The sequence below is a fragment of the Mesoplodon densirostris genome, chromosome 18 (assembly GCF_025265405.1).
Source record: "Mesoplodon densirostris isolate mMesDen1 chromosome 18, mMesDen1 primary haplotype, whole genome shotgun sequence".
NCBI lineage: Eukaryota > Metazoa > Chordata > Mammalia > Artiodactyla > Ziphiidae > Mesoplodon > Mesoplodon densirostris.
The window spans coordinates 16,493,718-16,521,564 of NC_082678.1; the positions used below are offsets into that span (position 1 = coordinate 16,493,718).

The following is a 27,847-nucleotide window of genomic DNA, read 5'->3' on the forward strand; positions in this document are numbered from 1 at the left end:
GCGGAGTCTTAACCACTGGACTGCCAGGGAAGTCCCTGACCCATTTTCAAAGTTCTTGACGTGGGGGAAGAGGTCTGGGGGTAAGTAGCAGACCAGCAGATTCCAGACCCACGGCCAGTGCCCTCTCAGCCCCTCTGCTTCCTGCCTCTGGCTCTCCCTTTGAGGTCTCGCTATGCTCCAGGGGCTGAGGACACAAGTAGCAAGTGAAGCTGACCTGGTGGCTCCCATTCTACACTGTGACCTCTGTGGGCCTCAGTTTCCCAATCTGCGGTATGGAGATAACAGCTCAACAAAGGCCCCAAGCCAGGAATGTGAGCTAACAGAGGGTCTTAGACAGTGACTTGCAGTCAAGTACATTTTACATCCCTACCCAGTGCATTCATCTACAACCAAAACAAACATTATCCTTATGGTATGTGATGGACACTGATTCTATCTTGTTCTTATGGTATGTGATGGACACTGATTCTATCTTATTCTATCTTCTCTTCATCCAATGGTGATTGGTTTCTCATCCATTCAGAGTCAGGACCTGCCATTGGAAAACACTGCTGTAACGAAACAATGTGATTAGCATTCACAGCTGTATTCCTTCCCATCCAAAGGTACTGGGTTTGGGAGTTCAGATCATAGTGAGAGTTAACCTGTGGCCTCAATTGCTTTTCTTCCCAAGTTTTGGTCAGTGAGCAACAGTTAGGTGAAATCAGTGAAGATTAAACTGCTAGGTCCACCAGAATCAACCTTTTAGGAGTAAGATAACAGTCTATACAAGGGAAGTGTCTAACTTCTGGAACTATTTGAAAGAAACACCTGCCTAAGGAAATGGAGACCATCTTCTTAGACTTTCCGGAGACATCAAGCTTCTCCACCAAAGGCTGGGTCAGACAGCTCAGCGGAGTAAGAGGGATGTTTGTTTGTGAATGTACAATTTTCTTAGCCTCCAGAAGGGTGGGCCAGAGCTGCACCCTGATGGAATGTAAAGATTAGGATCCCTTAGGGTGATATGTTGAAATCCATCCATCCATCCATCCATGTGCAGAAGTCAAGAGGAAGACAACGACAGATCTGTCACTTCAGAGATCAATATTGGGTAGAAGCCTGGATTTTATAGGCAGAGGCTCCATTGTGTGGGTGGGAAACAGGTCCAGGGCATTGAGCTGTTTGCCCAGGTCACAAAGCTAACAGGAAGCAGATCTGGAAAGAAAGCCTAGAGTTTCATCATTCATTTATTCCTTTTCCATGAGGGGAAGTTACTTTTCTTTGTTGTCTCTTGGGAGGCATATTTTAGGGCTCACCCAACAGGCTGCTGAGGAGGGTCACAACTCCCCCTGATGGAGACATTGCCAGGTGTCTTGGGCACCTGTCTTGGGCTGAGCTCTCCTCCAGCAGCCCCTGGGTACAGCACGTTGGCTAGGTGTCCAGGGTTATGACCCCCCAGGAGGGTCTTGGACCATCCCTGTGTGATGTGTGATCCTGAGATTCCTTCCAACTGAGGCACTTATAATTTTAATGGGTAGCACCAAACCAAGAAAGAGCGTATGCATCCAGGAGTGGCTAGAAAAAGTGTCATTTTCCTTGATTTTTCTAAATTAAAAATTGGGGAGGTGTCCACCTCCCGGTGAAGAGATACTGCTCATGCTCCCTGAAGGGCAGCTCAGTTTACCAGTGGGAGGGGATTGGTCCGCCCACGGCAGGCAAATAAAACATGTAAGGCACAGTCTAGAAACGTGTAAATTTAAGAGGCCCAGGAATCAAGGTCACCAAAATCCTGAAATGCTGGGAGATGAGGTGCCTCTCTTTGAAATTTGATCTGGGTAAATTCAGAGGACAAATAAAAGGAAGTATAAAGGCAGTGAGCTCATGACGTTCACGGTGCTAAGGTTCAGACCTCAGAAATAATGAATTCAAATGCTCTGGTCTCTGACCAAGGACCGGGCGTCTCTGGCAGTCTGGGGAGGGCCGGACCTGCGAGGCTGACGTCAACGAGGACCACCCTGCCCTTCAGTGGCCGGACACGACCTTGGGCCTTTGTGGGCCGCCAGACTCCGTGCTGTGTACCCCAGGCCTGTGCCGCCCTTGAGAAATCCGAAACCCGCTGCGCCCCTGGAGGCGGCCGGGGCGGGGCCTCGGGCTGGGGCGTGGTATGAGGCGGGGCCTCGGGTCGAGGGACCAGTCGGAGGGGCGGGGCCTGGGCGGGAGCGCGTACGCAGGCGCGGACAGGCTATAGGACGCAGCCCGGAGGGTGGGCGCGCGGGCGGTGAGGGCGGGGCCGCGGGCCTGGGGGCGGGGCCTGGCCGGGCGCGCGTGCGCAGGCGCGGGCCGGGAGGCGGCCGCGTGCTGCGGTGGTGTGCGCGCACGCAGGCGGCGGGCGGGGCGCCCCGCGGGAGGCAAGGGGCGGGTGGCGGGCGCGGAGCCGGGGGCGGGGCTCCGAGACGCGCTGGGCGAGAAGGGCCAGGAGCTACGGGTCCAGGGGCGAGCGGCGAGCCCGGCGCGGAACCCGGCGCTGGCACCATGGACGAGGACGACAGCTACGGTCAGTACGGCCCGCGGCCCGGCCGGCGGACGCCCTCTCCCTCGCTTCCTCCCTTCTCCGGCCCGGCGCCCTGCCGCGCCTCTGGCGGCTCGCGTTTCCCGGGGACGGTGGTGCCGGACGCGAGCCTAGGGCTGCCGGGCCGGGCGGGGACCTCCGCAGGGCAGGGGTCACCCGGGGCCCGGAGGCTGAAGGCTGAGGGGCGCTGAGAGGCCGGCGTCGGACTGCCCAGGTCTCCGGGGTCAGCGCCGGGGGTCGCCGGGCTCGGGTCTCTGGGGCCGGGTTCGTAGGACTGGGGTCTCAGGGCCTGGGTCTCCGGGGCGGGGGTCTCCGGCGCGAGGGTCTCGAGACCGGGGTCTCGGGCGGGTTTCGCGAGGAGAGGGTCTCGGGGCCGCGAATTCGGGGCCAGGGTCTCGGGAGGGGGTCGCGGGCCTCTGTCCGGCGCAGGCCCGGTCGCCCCACAGCCCCGCCGCGGGCCCCCGCGAACGCTTAAGTTCCCCCCGGGCATTTTCCGTAGTTTCCGGCCCCTTAGGTGTTGGCAAGTTGTGTGCCCGGGTCCATGTCTTTGTTCAGAAACGAAAATGAGAAAACACAGGCAGCGAACCCGAAGTGGGCAGGCTGCGACCAGGGGGTGCCATCGGGACCAGGACCTCGGCCAACGGCCGCTCCAAGGCCCGGGTTGACGATCGCTGCCCGCCGTTCTGTGTGAACGGGCTGCTGGTCCAAAACGCCTGCCTGTGAAGCCCGAGGGGCGCGGAGAAACGCAAGTTTGCTTTCTCATCTGTGCACAGAGACGCGGCATAGTCATCACATCACACAGACAGGGAAAACTTGACAAAACTACCAGTTTCTAAATCCTCCACCAGCTAACCTGATCCTGGGAACTGTTGGCCATCGGCAGGGCATTCCTCCCTCAAATAGCTTCAGATCGCCGGTGTTTTAGAAGGTTCTGTGAAGTGCTTTAGTTAATTTAACGTGTTATTCCTGAGAGATGAAAGAATGGCACATAGAACAAGTGGTGAACTTTTGTGGTTTGGTAGCAGAGTACAGAGAGCACAGTTAAAAATGCTTGTGTGGCTAAAGGGAACCGAATCCCGCTTTATTGACTAATTGACATAGGTGGTGTTTGTTTCTTAAGTTCTGAGGGAGCAAGCTTTGTCATGGAGTATGTTAAAAGGAGACGGGTGAAGCATGTTGTTAAGGTTTTCTGTTATTTATGAGTAAGTCATTGAGGAACCACTGACCGCAGAAAAGGTGGGTTAATGACCCACAACCCTGAGTGGCAGACAGGGGAATGGCCACCACTCGTGGCCTGAAGTCCAGAGCATGTGAGGGATGGGTACCCATCAGATGTCCCCTTGTTACCTTCCAAGGAAAAGTAGTGTGTGCTTTTCTTCTGTGGTTGAAAAAAAATCACCTCCTGGCTGGTCCCGAAGGATTTTTTGGCTCCTCCAGGCTTCTGTCTTTCTGCCCACCCAGGAGAAGTCTTCTCCAGCTTTGCCTGCTGCTGTGCCTTCTCTTGCTGTTTAATCTCTTGCAGATCCCAGTGTTCTGCCAGGATTTCTTCGTGCCCTCTTCTGGCGTTCTTACCTACCGGGCGAGGCAGGAAGCTGTTGGTATGGTTGCTTTTAACACAGTGACTGCTTTGCCACCAGTGGCATGAATTTGTGCTTGGACGGGGTGAATGGAAGCAGGGGATATTTGTTTCCTGTGGTGGCTGTGACAGGTTAGCGCAAGCTTGGTGGCTCAAAAGAACATACATTTATTATCTTATAGTTCTGGAGGTCAGAAGTCCAGATTTGCTCTCACTGAGAGAAAATCAAGGTGTTTACTGGTCTGTGTTCCTTTCTGGAGGTCCTAAGGGAACGTCCGTTTCCTTACCTTTTCCAGCTTCTGAAGGCTGCCCACATTCCTTGGCTGGTGGCCACCTTCCATCTTCAAAGCCAGCAGGTAGCATCTTCTCATTTCTCTCTGACCTCTGCCTCTTCTAGTTAGGACCCTGTGATTCCATTGGACACACCTGGATATAGATGAGGATCAGCAACCTTAATTCTGCAATGGTAATCCCCCTTTTGCCATGTAGGGGTAACATGTTCGCAGGTTCTGGGATTGGGACAGGGACATCTCTTGGGGTCCGTTATTCTGCTGACCACACATAAAGATGAGGAAGAAGTTCTTCCTTTCTTTCTCTTTATGCAATTAAAAAAAATCATGTTCTTTGTATTTTGGAGGAAACAGAAATGTTGACCTAAAGAAGATTCCCCACCCATAGGGTTTACCACACAAAAAGTACCTAATAGCTCAAGGTAATCATATGAAGAATAAGACTCCCAGTTCTTTAAGGGTTTGCCTTAGTCTCCAGAACTGTCCATTTCTCTCCTAGGTTCTACAGAGAATTTACCTCAAAAGATAAGACAACTATTCAGATTCCACATTTCAAAAGGAAGTGTGTGCTACGGACTCATAAAGCACATAGAGTGCCAGGTCCAGGGGTTCCCTCAGAACCACTGGTGGTTCATGAGTCAGCCTGGGACACTAGTACTGTTTTTAACATTGTATCTTTGGGGAAATGGGTTATGATTTCCAAGCTACCACCTTGGTATAAAAAACCTTTGAAACATAGCTCATTTATAATAAGCTAAAGAAAGAGAATTAGTCTTAGAGTTTCTCTGTTCAATGAAAGAGAATTTCGAAAACTCACCAGAAGGCCTTTCTTGACTGCATACTCTTTGGTGTCCTGTACGGACCCAGAGACCACACCACTGAGTTCGTCAGCCCTCTCTCCCGTATACTCCGTGATCCTGAATTGTTTATTCGGAGGGTCTTAACTCACTAGACCAGTGCAGCATGGTTCAGACTACACACGTGGTGTGATAAACTGTACTCTGGAGACCTATGTGGGGTGGGGGTGGGGGGTGGGAAGGACAAACAAAAGTCATTTCAAAGCTTATTTTTTTTTTTTGGAAAAATGTGGAATTAGGGATTTTCTAAATGCTTAATTGACACTTTAAGAAAGATGTTCATAACGCTTGTGTCTGGCTGGTCTTTATCCCCCGGCAGCTTCTTTCTAAACACTGTGGAGTAATTGGGAGGTGTTTTTTTCCGGTCATTTTACCTTCTTATTAGATGACTGTACTTCCTGGATGTCACAATTCTCATTTGCAAAAGGAAGAGGTATTTTTGCCTTCATAGGGTTCCCTGCCCAAGAAAAGACTCAGTGACTCTGTTCCTCTTTGTGACCTCTGAACTTGAGCAGACATTTTTAACCTGCAACCTGCCCCTTAATGGGCTTTCAGGCCCCTCTGAGATTGTATGCGAGAGTTTTTGTGAATGTGCATTTTTGGAGAGTCTTTAGCTTTAATCCGGTTCCCAGACGGCTCTGACTCTGGGAATTGCTGCTCCAGAGGTTGCCTGTGTGTTTGCCTGCCTCTCTCTTAGGACAGGTCTCGAGGTAGAGATGGGCGGGGTCCATCTAGTAGTAACATCGGAAATGTTCGTGGTGATGACTCTGACAAAATAATCCAATTTCTGAGCATGCAGCGTGCCGTTCAAGGCTTTTACTTCTCAAACACAGATCTTAACTCCTCTCGGCTTTTATTAGCTTCAGGCTGATCCCTATCCTGCAGCACGAGGGAGAAGAGGTCTTTAAGAAATAAGCTTCTCTTGAGAGAGTGGAGATGTTGATCTTAACCAGGCACACCTGCCGTCCTCAGAAGATTAAAGTGAGGTGTTGGCAGTGACACGCATGGGTGCTGCCGCAGGATGGTGCGTGGGAGCCCGTGGCGTCTAGAGAGATTTGCTGTTTCGCCTTTGTGCCTCCAGAACAAGCCTGGGGCCCAGTACCCAATAGAAGCAGCTCAGCAACTGTTGAGGGAATAACAGATTGAACCAGGTTCCATGTGGCAAAAGTTAACATTCATCGAGCTTGAATTTTTGTCTTCAACCCTCCATCCCAACAGAAACTAGAACACTTTTCTGATTGACCCTGTGCCAAACCAGTTTTCTTCATTTTTCTATGATATTGATGACTTTCATTGTTTCCAGGGTAGTTCCACTCTTAGTGATTTGCGTTAATTGAAAAGAATACAATTACATGAAGTCAGGGCTTTCTTAGAAAATCTGGAGCATAAGGTTACCATAATTACACATTTTGTGGTCTTTAGGGTAGATTTCCAGGGGTGACATTAACATGTCAGAGGATATAAACATTTTGAGAATTCTTTTTTTTTTTTTTTTTTTTTTTTTAGTGATACGTGGGCCTCTCACTGTTGTGGCCTCTCCCGTTGCGGAGCACAGGCTCCGGACGCACAGGCTCAGCGGCCATGGCTCACGGGCCTAGCCGCTCCTTGGCATGTGGGATCCTCCCGGACTGGGGCACGAACCCGTGTCCCCTGCATCAGCAGGTGGACTCTCAACCACTGCGCCACCAGGGAAGCCCGATTTTGAGAATTCTTGATGCGTGGTGCCAATTTGCTTTCCAAAAGGGCTGTATCAGTCTACCCTGTTCTTAGCCACGTATGGGGGTATGTGTTCCAGTATCACTGCAAATGTGCCACCGGTGAGGATTAGCATATGAAAGCTTTTTTTTAAACTAATTTAATGGTTACAAATAGCACCTCATTATATCTGTTGATTACTAGCTAGGTTAAAAAAAATTTCTTTTGCATATTTGTGTATTATGACCTGGCTGTTCACATGAGATGATGGTTTCTTTATTCATTTACCTGAGATTAACTCCTTCTTTAAGGCCTCTGTTAAATCAGCTGATTTACGTTTTTCTCATTCTGATATTTTAAGCGTGGGGAAAATATATATTTGTTCTGATTGGGATTTGGGTCAGATTTTGACCATTTGTAGAGTCTCTTATTTACCTTTCCTTAGTTTTTGTCTTAAAGATTGAAGATCTCTCAACCCATATATTGTCTTCTGGCCAGATACAAAATGTTTCCTTTAGGGGAGAAATTGCGAGTTAAGTGGCTTTTATTGGTTTGGGTTACAATGATAAATAGTTCAGTCTGTGGAATCTTAGGGTTCATACCTGCCTGCCCCTTTCTGAATGTCCTGGGTGTTAGTCAAAAACCATCTTGCCAAATAGAGTTTTTTCTTATGTATTTCATGCCTTCAAGATTAGGTAGTTCTCCAGTAAGAACTAGAAGGAGAGCGCCTTCTTATTCCAACGTGAGAGCAAACATAGAGGTTACTTGGTGGGGGAGGAGGGTGGGAACGTGTGTGTGTGTGTGTGTGTGTGTGTGAGTGAATGAGAGAGACATGAGGCAGAGGACGGAAAGCTTGAGCCTGAGAGCCGTGTGGCTGGTGGAGTCTCCACTCCTGTAGCCCTCTTCACCCCTTTCCTGCTCACTCTCCGAGACAAAAGTTGTGGACAGGGGGCTCTGAAAGAAAAGCACTTTGCCCAAACCTGTCCATCTGCTCCATTGCCACACTGCCTCTCGACTGTCTCTCTAATTATTGTCGCTCAGTTTCAGTTGCAATAATAGAGGTCTGGAGGAGGTGGAAAATTATTTAGAAATTTTCAAGAAGTGAATCCCACATTCTTTGAAACTGCTGGTAATGTTGTTTTCCTTCTCTCTTCCCATGGACTAAAAAAATGTAATATAGGGTGAAGGCTGTGTAGGGGATTTTTGTTATTCTTCATTATGCAAGATGCTGCGATGCTCTGTCTTTCTGCTTTTGTGGTGGTGAGATGGCTGTGAGCTGCTTCCTGTGAGGCCTGGCTGCTTTAGCGAGGGTCAGGATGTCACCTTCCTTAGCCCAGTGCTTTCTGCGTCTTCCACTTTTTTTTTTTTTTTTTTTTTTGGAGTCTTCAAGAAGATTTCTATGGGAATTCCCTGGCAGTCCAGTAGTTAGGACTCTGCACTCTCACTGCTGGGAGCCTGGGTTCCATCCCTGGTTGGGAAACTAAGATCCCACAAGCCGTGTGGTGTGGCCTGGCCCAAAATAAAAAGGACGTTTCTATTTCAAAAGCATGCCTTTATCTGGCATTGTTGCAGTCTATATTGTTTGTTTTTTTTTTTAATAAATTTATTTATTTATTTGTTTTTGGCTGCGCTGGGTCTTTGTTGCTGCACGCAGGCTTTCTCGTTGTGGTGAGCGGGGGCTACTCTTTGTTGCGGTGTGCAGGCTTCTCATTGCAGTGGCTTCTCGTGTTGCGGAGCACGGGCTCTAGGTGTGCGGGCTTCAGTAGTTGTGGCACGCGGGCTCAGTAGTTGTGGCTCGCGGGCTCTGAGCGCAGGCTCAGTACTTGTGGCACATGGGTTTAGTTGCTCTGCAGCATGTGGGATCTTCCCGGGCCAGGGCTCGAACCTGTGTCCCCTGCATTGGCAGGCAGATTCTTAACCACTACGCCACCAGGGAAGCCCCTGCAGCCTATATTGTAATTATTAAAGTTGGGTATGAATGATGGAATGGTTTAATGCTATTAAAAAACTTTCCCCTTCAGTAGTCCTGAAACAGGCTTGGTTTCTGTGAGCAATTTATAAAAGCTTATTCAGTCAACAAGCACTAGTGACCACACCACGCAGCCCCTACTGTCACAGATGCTTCGAGCCGAGAAGGAGGAGACAGACGTGGAAGAAGGCTGTGAAGGAGAGTATTAGAGTGGATGTGACAGGTGTACAGGAAAACTCAGGCACACAGAGGAGAGCAGTTCTACCTGGGGTCAGGGTGGGACCAGATGGGGCGGAGGACAGTTCACAGAAGAGCTGGCACTTGGGCTGGATTTTGAGTTGAGTTGGTGCTAACTAGGTGGATATGGCGAAGAAATACATTTCATGCAGAGAGATTGAGCAGAGGCCAGGCGAATGGAGTAACCGGCTCCTGTGGGGAGCTGCAGATGGTTCTGTGTGCCCGGGGGGAGGGCGGGGAGGGTCCCGAGGGCTCCTGCGTGGGACCCAGGACTTTCTTCTCTGTGCCACGAGGGGCCATGAGGGGTTGGACTGGCCTGTTTCGAGGTGATGATTTTGCATTTTGGAAAGATTCCCCCGTCTGGTGTGGTGCAGCTGGGCAGCGTGGAGCCCCTCTGGGAGCTGTTGCAGGTATCCGGGCGGGGTAGAGGATGGGGCCTGAGTTAAGGCAGTAGGTGTGGGAGGAAGGGGGGAACGAGCACGAGACTGGGTAAGGACCTGAAATTGATAGGATTTGGTTGCCAGAATTTGGGAGGGACAGAGCTTCGAAGGACAATAAGGAAACAGGATGAGGCTCGGGGAGACCGACCACTTAGAGAGTGTCTAGACTGAGTGAGCAGAGTGGAACGCAGGAGCTCAGGTGAGGACACACTGAGTGGAGTCATGAGGTTCGTACGGGCCTTCCACGGGGGGGGGGCGTCCATTTAGGCAGCTCGATTCGGAACTGGAACTCAGGGAATTACCAACACACCAGTGGGAGTGGAGTCAGGGAAGGGGTGATGTGACATGCTGACTGAGAAGAGGTCCAGGGTCGTCATCTTGGGCGTGCCACCGTTGAAGGGCTGGGCAGAGGAAGCGGCCCGAAAAGGAGACTGTGCAGTTCTATATATGTATATATAGAACTCTTTTAAGAAACTAGATGAAATGAACAGAGAGGGGGCAGCATCTAGAAGGCAATGCAGAATGGAGAGGCTTTTGTTTTAAATGTGGGGACACCTAAGACTGTGTTTAGACTCTTTTTTGAAAACTACTCTGAACCAGTCTTGGATTAAGGTTTTCATAGACCATGTGCTGTGAACCCCACGTAGGATGGGGCTCATATTTCATTTTGTCTGTTGAGGCTTTTACACACAGCAGCTGCCAGACTGCATGTGTTTGCAACCTTTTTAGCTTAAGTTATTTCCTCTTATGATCTCTGCTTCCCTGAAATACTTTTTCCAACAGCCCTAATGATTGGAATTAAGAGAGTGTTTTGATTTTTAGCTGTATTCTTGCATTTTCAGCTGCCTGCTTGACGTTTCCCCCGGGTATTCTATCATCTCAAATTCAGCATCGGAAGGCGACGTTCTTCCTCTCTCCCTTCTACTCTCCTCTCCAGACTCCCCCTCCCCCCCTTTTTAAAAAAACTTTTATCCCCATTTACTTATCACCCCAATTACTCATGCTTGAAAAAATACTTGATTCCTTTGTCTTTCTTGCCTTCTAAATTATTTTCCAGCTCTCCATCATCTGTCCATCTATTCATCCCATTTTCATTATCTTCTTTGTGTCTGGGCATTTTCTTGATGCCGAGGCTATGAAGAATTTTAAAATACGGGCCCTGTTTTCAAGAAGCTCACAGTGTAGGGGGGTTGATGAATTGAAAAATTTCAATGAAGAATATATGACAGATGCTCTGATGAAGATATAAACAAATGCTGTGGGAGCCTGGAGGGTTCTAGTTTTCAGTGTGTTTTGGGTGAGATATACTTTTGAGTAAACCACCTAACTTGGGGATGCAACGAGGTGGAAGCATTGCAGAGCATGTGTTACCACTATAACTATTTTTGCAGCAGCAGTTAACTGCTTGCTCTGCGCTAAGTTCTCTGCTGAACAAACATCTTCTGTACATTCTTGTTGAGTCCTCACAGTAATCCTGGCTGGGGGGAACAGTGGCCGCGCCCTCTTAACAGGTGACAAGATAGAAAGGTTAAGAGATTTATTTATAAAAGGTGACCTGGCTGATGAGTAGCAGAGCCTGGCACTGGAACCAGATTCTCAGACGGCAGAGCCTGTGTGCTCACCACTTCTGCTGCCGGCCTGCTTGTTCTTTTTTTTTGTTTTGAATTTTAGTATAGTTGATTTACAGTGTTGTGTTAGTTTCAATATACAGCAAAGTGATTCATTTATACAAATATATATATTCTTTTTCAGCTTCTTTTCCATTGTAGGTTATTATAAGATATTGAATGTAGTTTCCTGTGCTGTGCTGTACTCTAGGTCCTTGTTGTTTATCTGTTTTATTTATAGTAGTGTGTATCTGTTAATCATAAACTCCTAATTTATCCCTGCCCCCACTTTCCCCTTTGGTAACCATATGTTTGTTTTCTGTGAGTCTATTTCTGTTTTGTAAATAAGCTCATTTGTATTTTTTTTTTAGGTTCTACATATAAGTGATATCATATGATATTTGTCTTTGTCTGTCTGTGACTTCACTTGGTATGATCATCTCTGGGTCCATCCACGTTGCTGCAAATAGCCTGCTCATTCCTATTTCCTATTATTTCACACCCCTCTCTTCACTTTTACATGCTTATACATGTAAAAGGTATACATACCTTGTATACTTTTTATAAACTTTCTAAACTTTCTGTTTTTCTCCTGGAATTAGGAGTTCCAATTCCATGAGTTCTGTGTCTTGATACACTTTGGTTACTTTTTTGGTTAAAACCTATGTTGCAGGTTATTAAACAGATGTATATTGAAAGAGCCCATTGTTATTTTAGGGTTGAGATTTGAGGGGTTAGGTAGATCATACAGTAAAGCCCGTTTCTTTCTCCTAGTCTGTTGGGTTGTGTTGGCTTCTCCTGGGGCCTCTGGTAAATGGGGGCTGGTGTGGCGACAGGAGTCACGCTCCTGGCCTTTGAGGGTCCCCTGGAGCCAGACACGTCCTATGGTTGGGCAGCCAGAGTTTATATGTGAAGCCCAGGTAACCAGGTGAAGGTTAATACAGGAGTCCTGCCTCCTGCAGATCTGTCCCGAAGCTGGCCTCTCAGCCATTTCCAGGCGCCTTCTAGTGTGGTTCCTCACCTTTCACCCCTTAGGACGAAATAGAAGAGCCTGTTATATAGAGAACAAATGTATGGACGCCAAGGAGGGAAAGTGTCGGGGCGGGGGGCGTGGGGGGTGGGAGCTGGTGGTGGTGGGATGAATTGAGAGATCGGGATTGACATATATACACTAATATGTGTAAAATAGGTAACTAATAAGAACCTGCTGTATAAAAAAATAAATAAAATTCAAAAAAATAAAAATAAAGAAGAGCCTGTTGAGAGAGGAAACCCAACAGTGAAACAGGTGACTGCTGTGGTGGCACAGTATTTCTTCAGGGGAATGATGGTACCTCCCAGCATCACCCACCCTCCGCCACTGCTGCTCTAACTTCGTAGTTTGTGCCTCCTGTCAGGGCCTTGTCCGTACGACAATCCCCTAGAGGGGTCACCGAGGATTCTGGAGCAGGACTTCAGCTTTGCAGGCTCAAAAAGACTTTGGGGCCTAGATTCCTAAGTGAGCATGCTGATTTATGACGGTGTTTGCAGGAGTTTTTGAAACCAGCCTTTGGTCATTTGACTGCTCGTAGCCCAGCTGCGGGAGCGCCTGCAAGAGGGCTGTGGTTCAGGACACCTAGGCAGTCCAGGACCCCAGCGTCCTCATTCTCACGCCTCTTGCTTTTCGCCTCCTAAGTCTCACCTCCCCTGGACCATCACCCTTGTGTCAGGATGACACCCAACAATAAGGTGGGGTTGGAGCAGCTCCTGAGCACCCTGGGCTGTCGTCTCAGAGTCCCAGACCTCGTGGTCACCTTAGTGGCCGCATCAGTCACGCTTCCTCCCTGGAGTGGCTCTCCTCCTTCATGGTGACTTTTACCGGTGGTGGGCAAGGGTGACTTCTTCAGTTGATTCAGTAACTTTGACAAACACTTCCAGTGATTTCTCCCAGTGTCCAGACAAAGCATGGAGGAAATGAATTTCTGAAAAGATTGCAGGGTTGGAATTGAGAGATTATTTTGTGGGTTTTATTCTCAGAGAAACAGGGATTCTGCCCTAGCCTTTGTGGTCTAGCTCCAGAGGCACACCTTCTGGGCCATGGTCTCCAGGGAGGCCCTTGAAGACCTCTACACCTCTGCTCTCTCCACTCGGCCCACTGCCTGCCGGGATGCTTCCCACCCGGACGTCCTCGTGATCAGTCCCCTCACTTACCAGCCTTGGTTTAGGTTCCCTTCCTCCCAGGGAGGCTTACCCAGATGTGCGTGCAGTTAATTAAGCAGCCTGCACTACATGCCTCTGCTCCCCAACTCTGCTTGACTCCCACCCCCTTCCCCAGGCACTCATCGCCTGCTACCGATTACGTTTATTACATGTGGCTGGTCTTCTCCAGCTGAAATGGAAGCTCCACGGAGACAGGAATCTTCATCTTCTGTTACCAGACACAACCCGGGTGCCTAAGACTGGGCCTGGTACACTGTAGACTCTTGAGTTTGTTGAGGGAATTGTTGAGTCCACACTCTCTCCCGCCCATCTGGTTTTGATGTGGAAACTAAGGTCATTGAAATTGCTCCTGTAAACTTGCAAGTTGTTGTTGAAATTAGAATTTACCCCTCTTATCTCACACGTGCTCTGTCCTTTTTCATTCTTCTGTGTTTTGTGGTTTATTTGGGGGCTTGGTTCTTGCTGCAGCTGGTTGTGGTAATAACCAGTTAGGAAGTTCCACACTACTGGCTTGCTGCAAGGGTTATGGGGACGCTTTCTATGCATTCAGAGATTTCGGTACAAATCTTAAAAAAGAGATATTTGGACAAAACATATGATTATTCTATTCTTAAAAGATGAGTGAGATGAAGAAATTCTTTAAGAGGGCTAACGTAACCTACAGTAAGGTGATTTCTGGTGTGAGTCCACTTTATTTTAGGAAGTATTAAGGTATTAGACAAATGTATGTATCTTGACAAGGATTAAAAATTTTGGGGATTAAAAAAATCAGGGAAGCAACTGGGCATGTTGGTAGGATGCTGCTTTGACTTGGATCTTTTCTGGACATGCCCTCAGAACCATAGAGAGACAAAAGAAGTGGCTTTACTGTATTAGTTTCTTATGGTTATCGTAACAAATTATCATGAATTTAGTGGCTTAAAACAACGCAAATTTATTTTATTGTTCTGGGGGTGGGTCACAAGTCTGGAATGGGTCTCAGGGCTAAAATCAAGGTGTCAGCTCTGTTCCTTCTGAAAGCTCTAGGGGAGCCTCCATGTCCTTGCATTTTCCACCCTTTAGAAGCCACCTGCATCCCTTGGCTCATGGCCCTATTACATCTGTTTTGTTTTGTTTTATTTCTCTCATTACATCCTCAAAACCACCAATGACTGATCAAGTCTTTCTCATATCTCATCACTCTGATGCTGACTTTGCCCCACTTCCACTTTTAAGCCCCCTTGTGATCATGTTGTGCCCACCCAGATAATCCAGGATAATCTCTACATCTCTAGGTCAGCTGATTAGCAACCTTAATTCCATCTGCAACCTTAATTCCCCTTTGCTGTGGAATTTACCAGATCCCCATGGTCCAGGGACTAGGGTCAGGACATCTCTGGGGGCCATGTTCTGCAGACCACATCACCCTAGCTCTTTTGTTCCTAGGCTGTTTCTCATGAGGAGAGACCTCTCTCTTCTTGAGGAGATGTTCCACGTGAGTAGGAAGGACTACAGTATTGTGTAGACTTTTTCTGGTTTTGTTAAGCATTTCTTGTCCTGGAAGAGCGTTCCTCATTCAGCACACATGCAGAGCAGCAACAAACTCTGACCTGTATGTCCTGTTCTGCTCCTCAGCAGCCCTATTTGTCATCAAATTGCCAGAACAGAGAATGTCTCCAGTCAGAAGGCTATGTTGTTGCTGCCCGTCCTTAGGAGTGCTTTTGTACTTACTGTGGTAGCAAAGAGAATTTTTTTTTTTGGTTTCAGGTAATGGAAACATCCCTGAACAATGGAGCTCGATAGGAAAAAGGAGTTAATTATTCTAGAGGAATATATTGACATGATATTGTTCGGTGATTATTTTCCCAGTCATCTGCCTTTTTTCCTCACGTCACTTGATGGGCATCCATGTAGAGGAAGCAGGCTAGGTGTGATTACTCTTTCACAAATTCGTGTTAAAGGCTCATTTAGTTTGATTTCCACCCTGAATGGATTTCAAGGATACAAAACTGAGTTTTGGCTAAATACTACTGTTCTTTCCCTTTTTTCATCTTGCTGTTATCTCTCATTTTCTTAAACATATAAACGTGTACATATAGCGTTTTCATAAGAGGAATTTAAACTTCTACTTTAAAAAAATTATGAAAGTAACATCCTTATGGTAAAAACACAATTGATAGAGAAAAGCATGTAGTTAGAAGTCACTTTTGACTTTTAAAGGGGTTTTACTAGGCTCTAGGAAGTTTGCACGGTTTTAGTTTTCTGTGTTAGCCCCAAGGTCAGTTGATTTCCACACAAAAATAGGTTACACATCCCCCGATTCTTGCCTGGAGCCACAGAACTGAAGAAAACAGTCTCTGTGAGACTGAATTGTGATTGGAGATTTGCCGCTTGGAGAAAATAAGTTTGGGACCGTTTGAAGGCAAAAGCCGGGGGATCTCGCACGTAGAGACCGCGTGAGCCAGGATGTGTGCTCCTGCATTGCTGTGGGACTCAGGCTGAAATTACAAAAGTATCAATAGTCTGTTTAACCTGCCCATCTGCGTTGGTAATCTAGTAAATAGGGATTAGAATGGTGTGTCCACGCCTGGCTAATCTACAGAATCGCCTGTGTCAGTTTAAAAGGCAGTTTACTCCGGGGCTGCACTCTAGCCATAGCTAATGAACCAGGACCCTCCAGGGTAGGATCCAGGAATGAATGAATACATACATACATACATACATTTGTACACACATGGACACACATATTTTCAAAGAGCCTAAATTCGAGGATGTGGAAGACACTCTCAGGAAGCTTGTGCTGCTCTCTTGGGGATCACGTTGCTTGGCCCTGGCTTGCATTAGAGATGGTTCCCTTTATTTCCTGTGTTTGTTTGAAATGATGGTGTGAGGATTTGTGTCAAGGATTGTAGGAAGGGTTGGCTGAGTGTTAAATGCATTTTTCCAACGGTAACCATCTAATTGATGGGGTTTTGCTTTAGGCCATTCAGAATTCCCCTTAGAGGATTTTGAGCTTTCAAGCAGAGGTTTGTAAGAAGAGGCTCAGCAGATCAAAGGAGCAAAAAATAACCAAGCTTGGGTTTTTTTTTTTTTAACTCCTTTATTATAGCCACCAAGTTTATCTGCCTCCCCACTTCAGCTTCCCCAAGTGTCTGTGTGGTTTTAGTGTTGCTCCTTTTAGAAGACACTTTCCCTGTGTGTTGCTCAGTAGCTGGGCAGCCCCTGGGCAGGCGCCATCCTGGAGCCCTGATCTGCACAGCAGAGGAAGTGACCTGAAAAGAGCCTTCCCATGTCCCACTTGGGACGTGGATTGCTAGGCACACGAGGCCTGTGGAAGGGCCGAGGCCCGCAGTCACCTGCCAGAGCGTCTTCCGAGGAGCTCTCAGCCTCTCCTCAGGGGGTGTTGGTGGATAGTCTGGGTGTGCTAGGCTGGCTGTAATTGTATGTGTCCTCTTTAGCACGTTGGGCGAGCTTTGAAAAGTTAACATTATGGAAAATTTCAAACACATGCAAAAGTGCAGGGAAGAGTGTAACGAACTCCCATGGACTCATCACTGTGAACATTTTGGTATAGTTTTCTTTCATGCATATCCCTACATGTCCACCGACCTTAAGTCCTTTTTGGAAAATGTAGGATTTAAAAAATAAGCTTAAACCTCAGCTTCCATCTTAAGAGACTAGCCAGAAGGAGAAAATGACATCAAAGCAAGCAGAAGGACAGAGAATATAAAAGAGCGGAAATCAATGAAATAGAAAACAGAGCAGCTGCTCAGAAAAGTTCCCACCTTGAAGGGAAGTGGATTAGCAGAGAGAAAGGGGAGGACATCCACTCCATTTATCACATTTTAGCAGTCTGGTTATATAGTGCTGAGCAGGCATGAATGGTATGGTAGAAAGAGCACTGCACATGTAGTCTGGCCTGGCTTCTGGGTCTGGTATTGTCTCTAATGGCCCTGTGATCTTGGGCAAGTCACTTGGTATCCCCACGTCCCCTGCAAAGTGTAGACAGTGGTATCTTTCCTACCTGCCTTGCAGGGTTGTTGCAAGGTCAAATAAGAGAGTGCATGTGAAAGTAATTTACATAAAACAGCTGCGGAAATGTGGAGTGTAAGATTTGATAAGGAGAAATTTGGAATTACTAGATAAACTGAAGCTTGGGGGTTATATGTCTGGATCTTATTAGCAACAACAACAACAAAAAGCTTAAAAACTAGTTCCAGTCACTCTGTGGAATGTTTTGTAGCTTTTTTTAAAAAAACGTAAGTGTTTTTCTGTGCCATTAAAATTTATATATGGATGATTTTTTGGTGGCATCTGCCAGGGAAAGACCCCATCCTCATAGAGGACAGTGGGAAAAGCAAGAGTCCAAAGGAGGGGCTGGAGGAAGGTGGCAGGCCTCACTGGGTCAGAACCGAACAGTTTATCACATGGAGCCCAGCAGACACCGGAACCCAGGCTGGGGCTGCGGCTTCCCCGACACCAAGTCCCACAGGGTGAGGGGATGAGCCCAGACGATGGGCACTCTTGAATTGGGTTGGTCTGCAGCCAAGGGACCAGGGCCCCAGGGCTTAGCACCTTCCCCAGCAAGCAGCAGACAAACCAGCCCTCCCCTGGGAGCCAGCAGGTCACGCTGCGGTCTCCTTGACCAACCAGATGTGACAAAAGACGTGTGGGGATGCTGGGGCCCTATGGTGGCCTGCCTGTGCCGAATGCATTGTAATATGGTGGCGCCCTGATTTGATTAATTGCCCTTTCTTGTTGGTCATTTAGAAGTTTCCTCTCTGTTCCTGTAACAGATAACCCTGTAACATCATTGTTGGTAAAACTTTGCCCACATTTCTGATTCTTTTCTTAGGCTAGATTCCTGTCAGTGGAATCACTGGGTCAGTGACTAAAAACTTTTTTTTAGTCTCTTGATATGTACTGTCAAGTGATTTTCCAGAAAGTTCTGTCACATTTACGTTTACATTTCACACTAGTCTATGATGATATTTGTTAATTTATCCTTCCAAACATTGAATTGTTTTTTAATCATTAGTTTTTTGATGTAACTTTAAATATTTTTTTCTCTCTCTTCTCAGTGTTGGTGGGGTAGCTTTATTCTAAGACCTTGCCTAGTGCTCGTATAAATCAGAATGGGAATTAGAGCAGCTTCTTTCCCAGGTCATTTCTTGTTAATTTAGTCAACAGATATTTATTGAGTACCAATTAGGAGCTGGGCACTCTGTGGGTCTTGGAATTTGGACGTGAACAGAGTTCTCAGGGACCTTGCATTCTAGATGGAAGGAGAACTTTGACCTTTAACCAAGAAAAGGAGCTGGTTTTTCTGGGTATGTTTCATCCAGCTGTATTCTCTGTTGAGCTCAGATGAGGGTTTCTTAAGAGTTAAGTTAGGGTGAGAACTCATCTGCTTCCCACCTTGTGTTTATTGGACACAGGCCAGTGGTTGAGCTTTGTGTTCCTGACTTCTCAGCACTCCTGTGTCCCCTTGTGACTGAAAAGGGCTTTTTATAGACATCTGCATCCACAAATTGTGTTAAAGACTTTTGAAAGTGAGTCTACACAAACCACGATTTAATTCTGAACAGATAGGTTTTAGAATCATTTTCTGTACGGATAAGGAGGACAGTGCCTGTTTAGGGACTCTCTGGTAGCAAGAAGCTTAAACTTGGCTTGATAACTTTGTCTTTTAATACTCTTTCCAAAGTGCATTGTTTGGGAGTTCCTGGCAGTCCAGTGGTTAGGACTCCGTGCTTTCACTGCCAAGGGCCCGGGTTCAATCCCTGGTCAGGGAACTAAGATCCCACAAGTCGCGCGGCATGGCCAAAAAAAAAAAAAAAAAAAAAAAGAACAAAGTGCACTGTCATGAATTTTTCATCAGTCACCCTTAATTTTTACCCTGGCCACCTTGTGCCTTGGGCAGATTATCTGTCTTCTCTAAGGGGCACAGACTTGGGGTAGCGACACAGTCGCACCTGCCTTGCAGGGCATTGTGAAGGGTCGAGTGAGGTGCTCTGTGTACATCAGTCAAGGGGGGGACATGCAGCAGGAGCCTGGGGAGGGTCTGCTGTGAAGCCCATCATCAGCGGCCATTCCGGAGGGCTTGGTGGGGCCTCCACAGCAAACTAGGATACCAACGGTGACGTTGGAACATCTTACTTAGTGATAACAAGTACATTCATTTCCATTTATCTTTTTGCTACAAACTTTTCTGATTCCCCCTTATTGTGGTTTTTTAAAAAATAACTTTATCGAGGTATAATTTACATACAGTCAACTGTATCTATGTGAAGTGTACAGTCTGATGAGCTATATTTGACAGATTTGTACACCATTGAAACCACCATCACCGTCAAGATACAGAACATTTCCATTGCCATGAAAAGGTTCTTTACGTCCATCTGCAGCCCATCCCTCCCTTTACCCCAGGCACCCTGGATCTTTTTGTCACTACAGATTGGTTTGTGTTCCCCAGCATTTTATATAAATGGAATCATACAGTGTATCCTCTACTGTGTCTGGCCCTCACTCAGCATGAAGTAATTGAGATCATTTTTGGGATGTCAGTCTTTTCTGTTTATTTCTGAGTGGTGTTCCATTGTCTGGATGGACCACAGTGTATCTATGCACCTGTCATGAACGTGTGCATTGTTTCTGGTTTGGGGCCATTGTGAATAAAGCTGCTGTGAGCCTTCATGTAAAGTCATCATGTGGACATGTTTTCATTTCTCTTGGGTTAATATCCATGGATGGAATGGTTGGCTTGTATCATGGGGTTTTCCTTTTCTCCTAAAAAGCATTTTATTATATGTAAAATGTAATAAGGAATGGTATGTACAAATGGTATGTAACTAGTTTTAAAATGTCTTAGAGAAGCTTTTATTTAATGTAAGAATAATATGCAAATCAGTGAAAGTATGTTTTAATATGTTATCATTTTGCATCAATCAAAAAAAATACTGGATTTTCCTAGAAAAAAAGTGACGTAAAACCTGGAACAATCACAAAGTAAATGCAAACATTTTTTTTCTGTTCTTGTACAAAATCACAATTTTGTACTTCCTTAAAATTGGAGAGAAAGCTTCACACAAAAATATAGAAGTATAAATTCTGCGGGTGGGCAAATGCACCCAGGAGCACAGCAGAATCAGGCGTGAGGGCAGGGTAGCCCTCAGGAAGGTTCTCTTAGCATTGTGTGCCTGCCTCTCCTGTGCTTTCCCTTTGCAGAGTTGCTCTGTGTGTCTAGGTAAGCTGCTCCCTGGTAACTCGTGGCTTTTGTCCATGATGTTTGTGAGACAAACACAACGTAGACAAGCCTTCGATGGTCACTTTATTCCTCTCCCCCAGTGTAGCCAGAGGATAGGCACCCTCTCATGTCATCATCCAGGCCTTTGCCACCCACTAGATTGCTTGCACCACTGCCACTCAAAGTGTAAATCTTCTTTTAAAAAGGAGGGAGCGAGTGTTAATATTTTTTTAGAAGGGATTATTCTGTAAAATATTTTTAGAACAATTTTGTTGTTTAGGGGGTTTTGGTGTTTGAACTACCAGGCAGAAAGTCTTCTACTTTGGAATTAAGGTATTAATTAAAGGTTATTCTAAAGATTCAGTGATTTATGTCCCCAGACAAGTTAGATGGCAGGAGTTAAAAGTAATTTAACTGAAAGTTGGCAAATTGGTCTTTTCATAATTGCGGGTGTGGCAAACCACCGATTTAGTCCACTTAGTACCTTGTTGTGTACTGTTTTCTGTCCTCATTGTTAGTAGTGCTTAGTTTAATGGTTGTCGTCTCCTGCAGGATTCCCTCAGGTCATTGTGTAAACCCCACGTGATGAACTAGGGAGGCCAGTCTGTCAGCGTTCGGGTGGGATGAGAGGCTTGGCCCCAGTGTCCTCATGCTCCTGGTGACTCTTGTCCCACAGCTCACTCAAGCATGTGCCTGAAGACTTCAGGAAAGGAGAAGTAAATCTTTGGGGAGACTGGGTAACCCCTGTGTGTACTCTTTTTCTTGATGTGTTCTTGGATGTCTTGTTTCCCGACCAGGATTATACATGACTTTTTGGCAGGACCGTCTTTTACTAAACAAGAAGTTTTGTATTCTGCAGAACTACCTTTAGCTTTGTATTTAAGTAGGCATTTTACATTTTCAATATAGGGTTTAATCTGCACCATCACTTTGTGATAAGCGGTTTGTGACATTATCTCCATTTACTAGGTCACAGTTACAAACTCATTGATGTGCTTTTGCAAAGTTCTCAGTTGTCCTCTTATTTGACAGCATTATTTGTCCTGATCATCCCAAACTAGTTAATTGATGATAGAGGTTTTCCTCCAGTTAGATACATTTGAAAGGTAATTTCTATGGAAATTGATATGAAATGCATATGATAAAGCTCTTTCCTTTCCAGTGGGAGAGAGCAATGAATAACAGTCCTTTCTTTCCCTTTCAAGTTCTGAACTGCTGGAAATAGAGAAAGCAGTCAGAAAGTGGAGATCAAATCACCAGCTTTATAACTGGTGAAGAGAGGGCGTCCCCCTAACTCCAGGCATCTGGGAATAGATGGCAAGTTTGTAAAGTAGGTCACATTTCTCCCTCTTTCTTCCCCCTAATTGGATCTTCTGAACATTTGGAATCACCATTTGGTATAACCAATAGCTTTAATTAAGTCCTGCCTATCCTCTGATGTCTCCCGAGTTTCTACAGCCGATCCTTGTTATTTGTGGATCCCATATTTGTGAGTTTGCCTCCTCACTAGAATCTGTTTGTAACCCCGGATCGACACGAGGGTGGTGCTCTCTCAGTTGTGTGTGGATGTGCTCAGGGCAGTGAAAGATGCGGGTGGTCCACCACAGCTCCCAGGGCCCTCTGCCTCCCCTTTCAGTGCTCAGGCCTTAAGCAAGGGCCCTGGATGCACTCTGCTTACTGCCACGTTTTTGCCCTTCCTGCTGGTGATTTCTCTGTTTAAAACGGCCCCATGCATAGTGCTGACGTGCTGCCTGGTGTTCCCCAGTGCAAGAAGGCCGTGGTGTGCCCCACTGAGAACACACATGTGTTTGATGAGCCTCCCTCAGGCATGAGTTCAGTGTCAGTGAGGTGTCCTGAAACAAGCTTACGTGTTGATCCTTTGAGGAAGTGGGATCGGGCTCGCAGGAACCTAGCCCTGTATTTCCCCTGGGGACCTTGGTTCAGTGTTCGGCAATTCAGGGTTAGCAGCGACTTTCTAGGACGTAACTGCTTGAATTATGAGGACCGACTGTACCTCTAACCTTCCTCCCCCTAAGCTGCAGGCTCGGGTGGCTCACTGCCTCATTTGTCATCCCCCTGAGATGTCTGAATGGGGCCTCATGCTCAGTGTGGCACCGCAGAGCCCCCAGCTGTCCTCATGCTAGGAAACAGCATGTCTGCCCGTGTGGTGTGCAAATCACGTGTTGAGAAATCAACCCCGATTCCTCCCTTTCTCTCGTTTTCCACATCCAGTTCCTTAGTAGTGCTGTTGATTCGACTTCCAAACACGTTCTAAAGTCCTCTGTTTTACTCCGTCTCTCCTGCTGCCACGTGAGTGGGGGTCACTGGCATTGCTCCCTGGATGCGACTCCAGCTCCCTGTTGTGTGGACCTCACTGTGCCCCCATATCCCATGCTCTCCCCCTTCTGGGCACCTGATTAGCTGTCCCTTTTCAGGTGGACCCAGAGGGTTTGTGTGGGAGCACTTGGTGTTACTCTGGGTGATGGTAGCTTCTGCAAACAGAGACCTGCCTGCAAACCTGGTAGGAATATTTTGAGACTGGAAGGGAGGGTTTTTTTTTTTAGGGAAAATAAACATCTGAAGGGTGGTTTAAGAGCTTGAAGAAGATCTTGAAGAAATGTCCCCTCAAGATTAATAGAGTTTCCTTGTTTGTTTTGTATTTTACTGAAACCACCTGCCTTGTAAAACAAGGAGATTAGATTTTAGACAAAACCATGGTTTCCGATTAGTTTGCTTTTAAAATCAGTGACAGGTACCAAGAAGAAGTTTGGACTGGCTGCTCGTGTGGTACTGCCTTCCGCCTCCTCTGCGCGGCCCGTGACACAGGGTGGGCGTGGTCTGTCTCCTGCTCCTCTGTCATGTGATGGCTCCATCTGCAGGGCCCTGGCTTCTTTTCACTGGTTCACTTTGCTCTCTGTCAGCTGAGTAAAAGGATGGGTGGAGTGCACCGATTTTGTAACTTGGTCTTGTGGTTTTACAAAGAAAGGGGGTGATGTATAATTAGTAAGGCAGAAAGGGAGCGAAGGAAACAGGAAGAGGATATACAGTGCTTGTGCATCAGAGTAGATGTCCAAAGCAACCGAGAGTGGGCAGGCAAGCTCCTGTGTTCCCCAGCCTTATCTGTCCTTATTGTTTGAGCTGTCAGAGAACTTTGCTTTCATACACACTTAAATTTCACACCATGATGGCAGTTGTCTCCATATTTATTGAAGGCTGGCCATTTTTTTCCCAAAAGTTATTAATTGAATTTGGTTTAGAAGTGCACAGAACACCATTCCCCTAAGTAGTAAAAGTACCAGAAAGATCTTTCTTTAAAAAATTTATCTTATTTATTGATTGATTGATTTTGGCATGCAGGATCTTTGGTTGTGGCTTTCGGACCCTTAGTTGAGGCATGCATGTGGGATCTAGTTCCCTGATCAGGGATCGAAGCTGGGCCCCCTGCATTGGGAGCGTGGAGTCTTACCCACTGGACGACCAGGGAAGTCCCCAGAAAGATCATTTCTGGAAATATCAATTGAATTTATCTTAAATAGATGGTGCTTGTCATGTATTACTTAACTCCAGTTAAAAAATGAACTTGCCTGATAGCTTAGTCACCATTGTCCCCTACAACACCATTAGGCTTGTTTGATCCGTAAACATTTTCCTTTCAACCCAGGACAGCATTAAAACCATCCGTTCATCACACGGTGGGTGATGAGTATTACACTGAGCTGATGGAATACCTAACGTGATTGCTCCGTGATTACCTGAGAGCATAGGACGCTGTTTCAGCAGACACTTTTCATCTTTTTTTTTTTTTTTTTTTTTTTTTGCTGTACGCGGGACTCTCACTGCTGTGGCCTCTCCCGTTGCGGAGCACAGGCTCCGGACACACAGGCCCCGCGGCCATGGCTCGCGGGCCCAGCCGCTCCGCGGCATGTGGGATCCTCCGGGATCGGGGCACGAACCCGTGTCCCCTGCATCGGCAGGCGGACTCCCAACCACTGCGCCACCAGGGAGGCCCGACACTTTTCATCTTTGAGAAGGGGAGTCTTAGTTCACAGAATCATAAAATGTTTAGAGGGGAAACTTACCATGAATCTGAGTCAGCATCTTTAGTTTGTTTCCTGTATATGGCGTGACGGTGAGAGGGTTGTGGGAGGAGGTTCTGGAACTGGAATTTGAATAGGTAGAATTCAGGTAGAAAAATAGAAAATATTTTAAAGTTTATTTTATCACAGTGATACAATATATACACATAGTTTAAAAGATCATACACCACATAAAAATTTACATGCATGCTTTTTTAAAATTAATTAATTCATTTTTGGCTGCGTTGGGTCTTTGTTGCTGGGTACGGGCTTTCTCTAGTTGCGGCGAGCCGGGGCTACTCTTTGTTGCCGTGCGCGGGCTTCTCATTGTGGTGGCTTCTCTGGTTGTGGACCATGGGCTCTAGGTGCGCGGGCTTCAGTAGTTGTGGTGCGCGGGCTCAGTAGTTGTGGCGCATGGGCTTAGTTGCTCTGTGGCATGTGGGATCTTCCCGGACTAGGGCTGGAACCCGTGTCCCCTGCATTGGCAGATGGATTCTTAACCACTGTACCACCAGGAAAGTCCCTCTGCAGACTTTTTGTTGACCACGACGCTACTGAGCCACGTGGTGTTCTGTAGTCATTCTGTCTTCCTGGTACAACTCTTTGTTTTCCCTGGAGCTATTAATTGCCTCAACTTTCCCTTTGTCTGGTTTTCTTTGAAATTATCAATTGTTTTCTAAAATACTGCAGCTTTGCCCCAAGCTTATCTATGATGCTTTCTATCTGCTTAAGCACATCAGTCAGTTTTGTCCCCCTGGACAGTGCACATCATTTTTCCGCTCAAATCTAGGTCAGTTGCTCTTAAGTCTGCTGTGCGGCCTTCGTTTCCATTTCCCCCCCGCCCCCCAGAGTCATTGGGGATTACCTCTCTGTTGGATCACCTTTTCCTTGGTCTGTGTCTTTCCTGTTTTCAGTTTACCTTAAGTTTACAGAAGCATATTCTCTAGAAGTTTCCTAGGAAAGGGAATGAGGGAGGTCGGTGTTCTGAGTTTGCATGTTAGAAAATATTTTGATCTGTACTTCACACTTTTTGGATTTGGTATAAAATTCTTCCGGTAAAGTTTTCTTCTGATTTTAAAGGCTTTTTTTTTTTTTACAAATGTATGATATTTTATCTTTTGAGTATGCCACAAGTTAAAAAAAAATCTGTTCCACTTTTAATGGACATTTAGGTGGTTTCCATTTTGGGGTTATTGCTACAAATGCTGCTGTGACCATTCACATTCATATTTCCTGGTATTCATGTGAAGGGTATATCCTCAGCAGCATTTATAGGAAACTCAGTCTGTTAATAACTAACAGATGCTGTTAGCTATTAGTCCCTATTTATGCTTTATTTCATAAGCAGTTTACTTTGATAAAAAGACCAGAATTCAGCCTGTATGAAAAGTTTCTTACTGGTTCATATTTATATTTTATAAAGTTATCTCAGTGGAGAGGGGATGTCTCCTAGGCAGTTACAGAGTTAAGGAAACTCACTCTTGATGACTTCCTCACTAGAGGTATCTGGCGCCTGTGCCTGGAGTGTGCATCCCGTCAGGCTGGGGGACCACAGGGAGAGCAGATGGGGTGAGGGCACCACCCCAGGAGGGCCCCACTGGGCTTGGTGTTGGCAGCCGTGGTTGGCGTAGCTGCTCCACTCTCCCGTGTCCTCAGCTTCCTTCATCGTGGAAGGGGATGGTGATGGTGATGGTGGCGGTAGGGGTGCCTCCTGATCTCCTCCAGGGTTGTCTTGATGCTCAAGAAATCCTGTATTTCTGTGAAAATATCTGTGTCTCTTTGGAAACTGATACAGCTTTTCAAAGTTACCTGATTGATTATGGTGCAGTAGCACGTGTCCCTTCAGTTGGGGTGACAAGACCTCAGGCTGTCTAGCAGCTCCGTGAGCCTGGTTCTTGTTTGGAATTCCACATCCTTTTGTCTTTGAATCTGCATTTGCTAGGTCTCTTTTTCTTGCAAACTTCTCTCCAGGTAGGTTTCCTGGCTGCGAAGAGAATGTGCAGCCCAGCCAACCCAAATGTCATTCTGTGACTGGGTATAAAATCATTTTCAAAAAGAGTAGGGTAACTGGACTGAGGGTTTGTTCAGTGGAGGGAAGTTAAGTTTGGGGCCACATTCCTGGAAGGATGAATCATCACTACGTGAATGACAGAAATGCAGGTAGGTCTCTGTGGATGGTGGGGTTCTCTCGGGGTGACAGATGGGTGGGGAGCCAGGCAGGACCAGGTCTTGAAGGGCCTCTTGTGCTGGGCAGCTCTGTCTAAAATGCCCTTCCTCTCCCACGCAGTGCCTGCTCACCCCAAAGGTCATCTCTACTTCTTCCTTTAAGATTGTGGCCACAAAGCGGTATTTGAATCTCCCCAGATCTCCTCCTAAATACCAGATAATGCCACTGAGGTTGTGGATTTTCTCAGGTCTCTCTCCGTTATTGGACTGCTCACATCCCCATTGTCCCCACCTCTCCCAGGGACTGATTTTTGGTGCTCTTCCTCCAAGCACTTGGAGCACCCGGCCCTGTCATCCTAGTGCTGGGCAGCGTGAGCGGTGGTTTAGGTGACCGCTACTGCTGCCGCCACCCGGGGCCTCCAGGGGCCTGTGCTCTCTTCACCTCCGGACCCCAGCACCCAGATAGTGTGGTGCTCAAACTGAACACACAGTAGAGACCCAAGTCTTTTTTGAGTGAATGCAGAGTACTAAGCCCTTAGAGTTTTCAAATAATGAATACTGTGTGTGTGAACAGCAGCTAGAACATGGGGGGCAGGTATCCTAAGGGTATTGGGCTCTTTCAGGTTGAAAGTAAGAGACCCTCAGGTTACCAGGTGATGAGACTTTCTCCTAAATGGACACAGGAAGTGGGAGGTTCAGCCGCCACAGTCGCTCTGGGTCCCGGAGCTCAGGTCTGTTCATGGGGAAATGGCCTTGGGAATCCAATCTTGCAGAGGGTGCCTGTTTAATTTCATTAGTCCACAGGACTAATGGAACAGGAAGTAGGAGGTTCAGAGGAGAATATAAATGCATTTCACACACCACAGGATTTTGGACAAGAGAAGCCTGTGTATGGTGTTTTTGGTTTGGGTTGTGGGGAGTCACTGAGGTTCAGCTTTCACCTCTGTGATGCCTGTTCTGAC

The 27,847-nt window shown here is 46.8% G+C and overlaps 1 protein-coding gene across 1 annotated transcript in view; it reads left to right on the top strand.

Annotated features, from left to right (window-relative positions):
- Nucleotides 1-2,408: 2,408 nt before the first annotated feature.
- Nucleotides 2,409-27,847, top strand: part of CYTH1 (cytohesin 1) — an 80,930-nt gene continuing 55,491 nt past the window's right edge. The window contains exon 1 of the mRNA XM_060081305.1: nt 2,409-2,533. Within this exon, the coding sequence (XP_059937288.1) occupies nt 2,512-2,533 (22 nt within the window). The 5' untranslated portion in view covers nt 2,409-2,511. The remainder of the gene's footprint in view (nt 2,534-27,847) is intronic.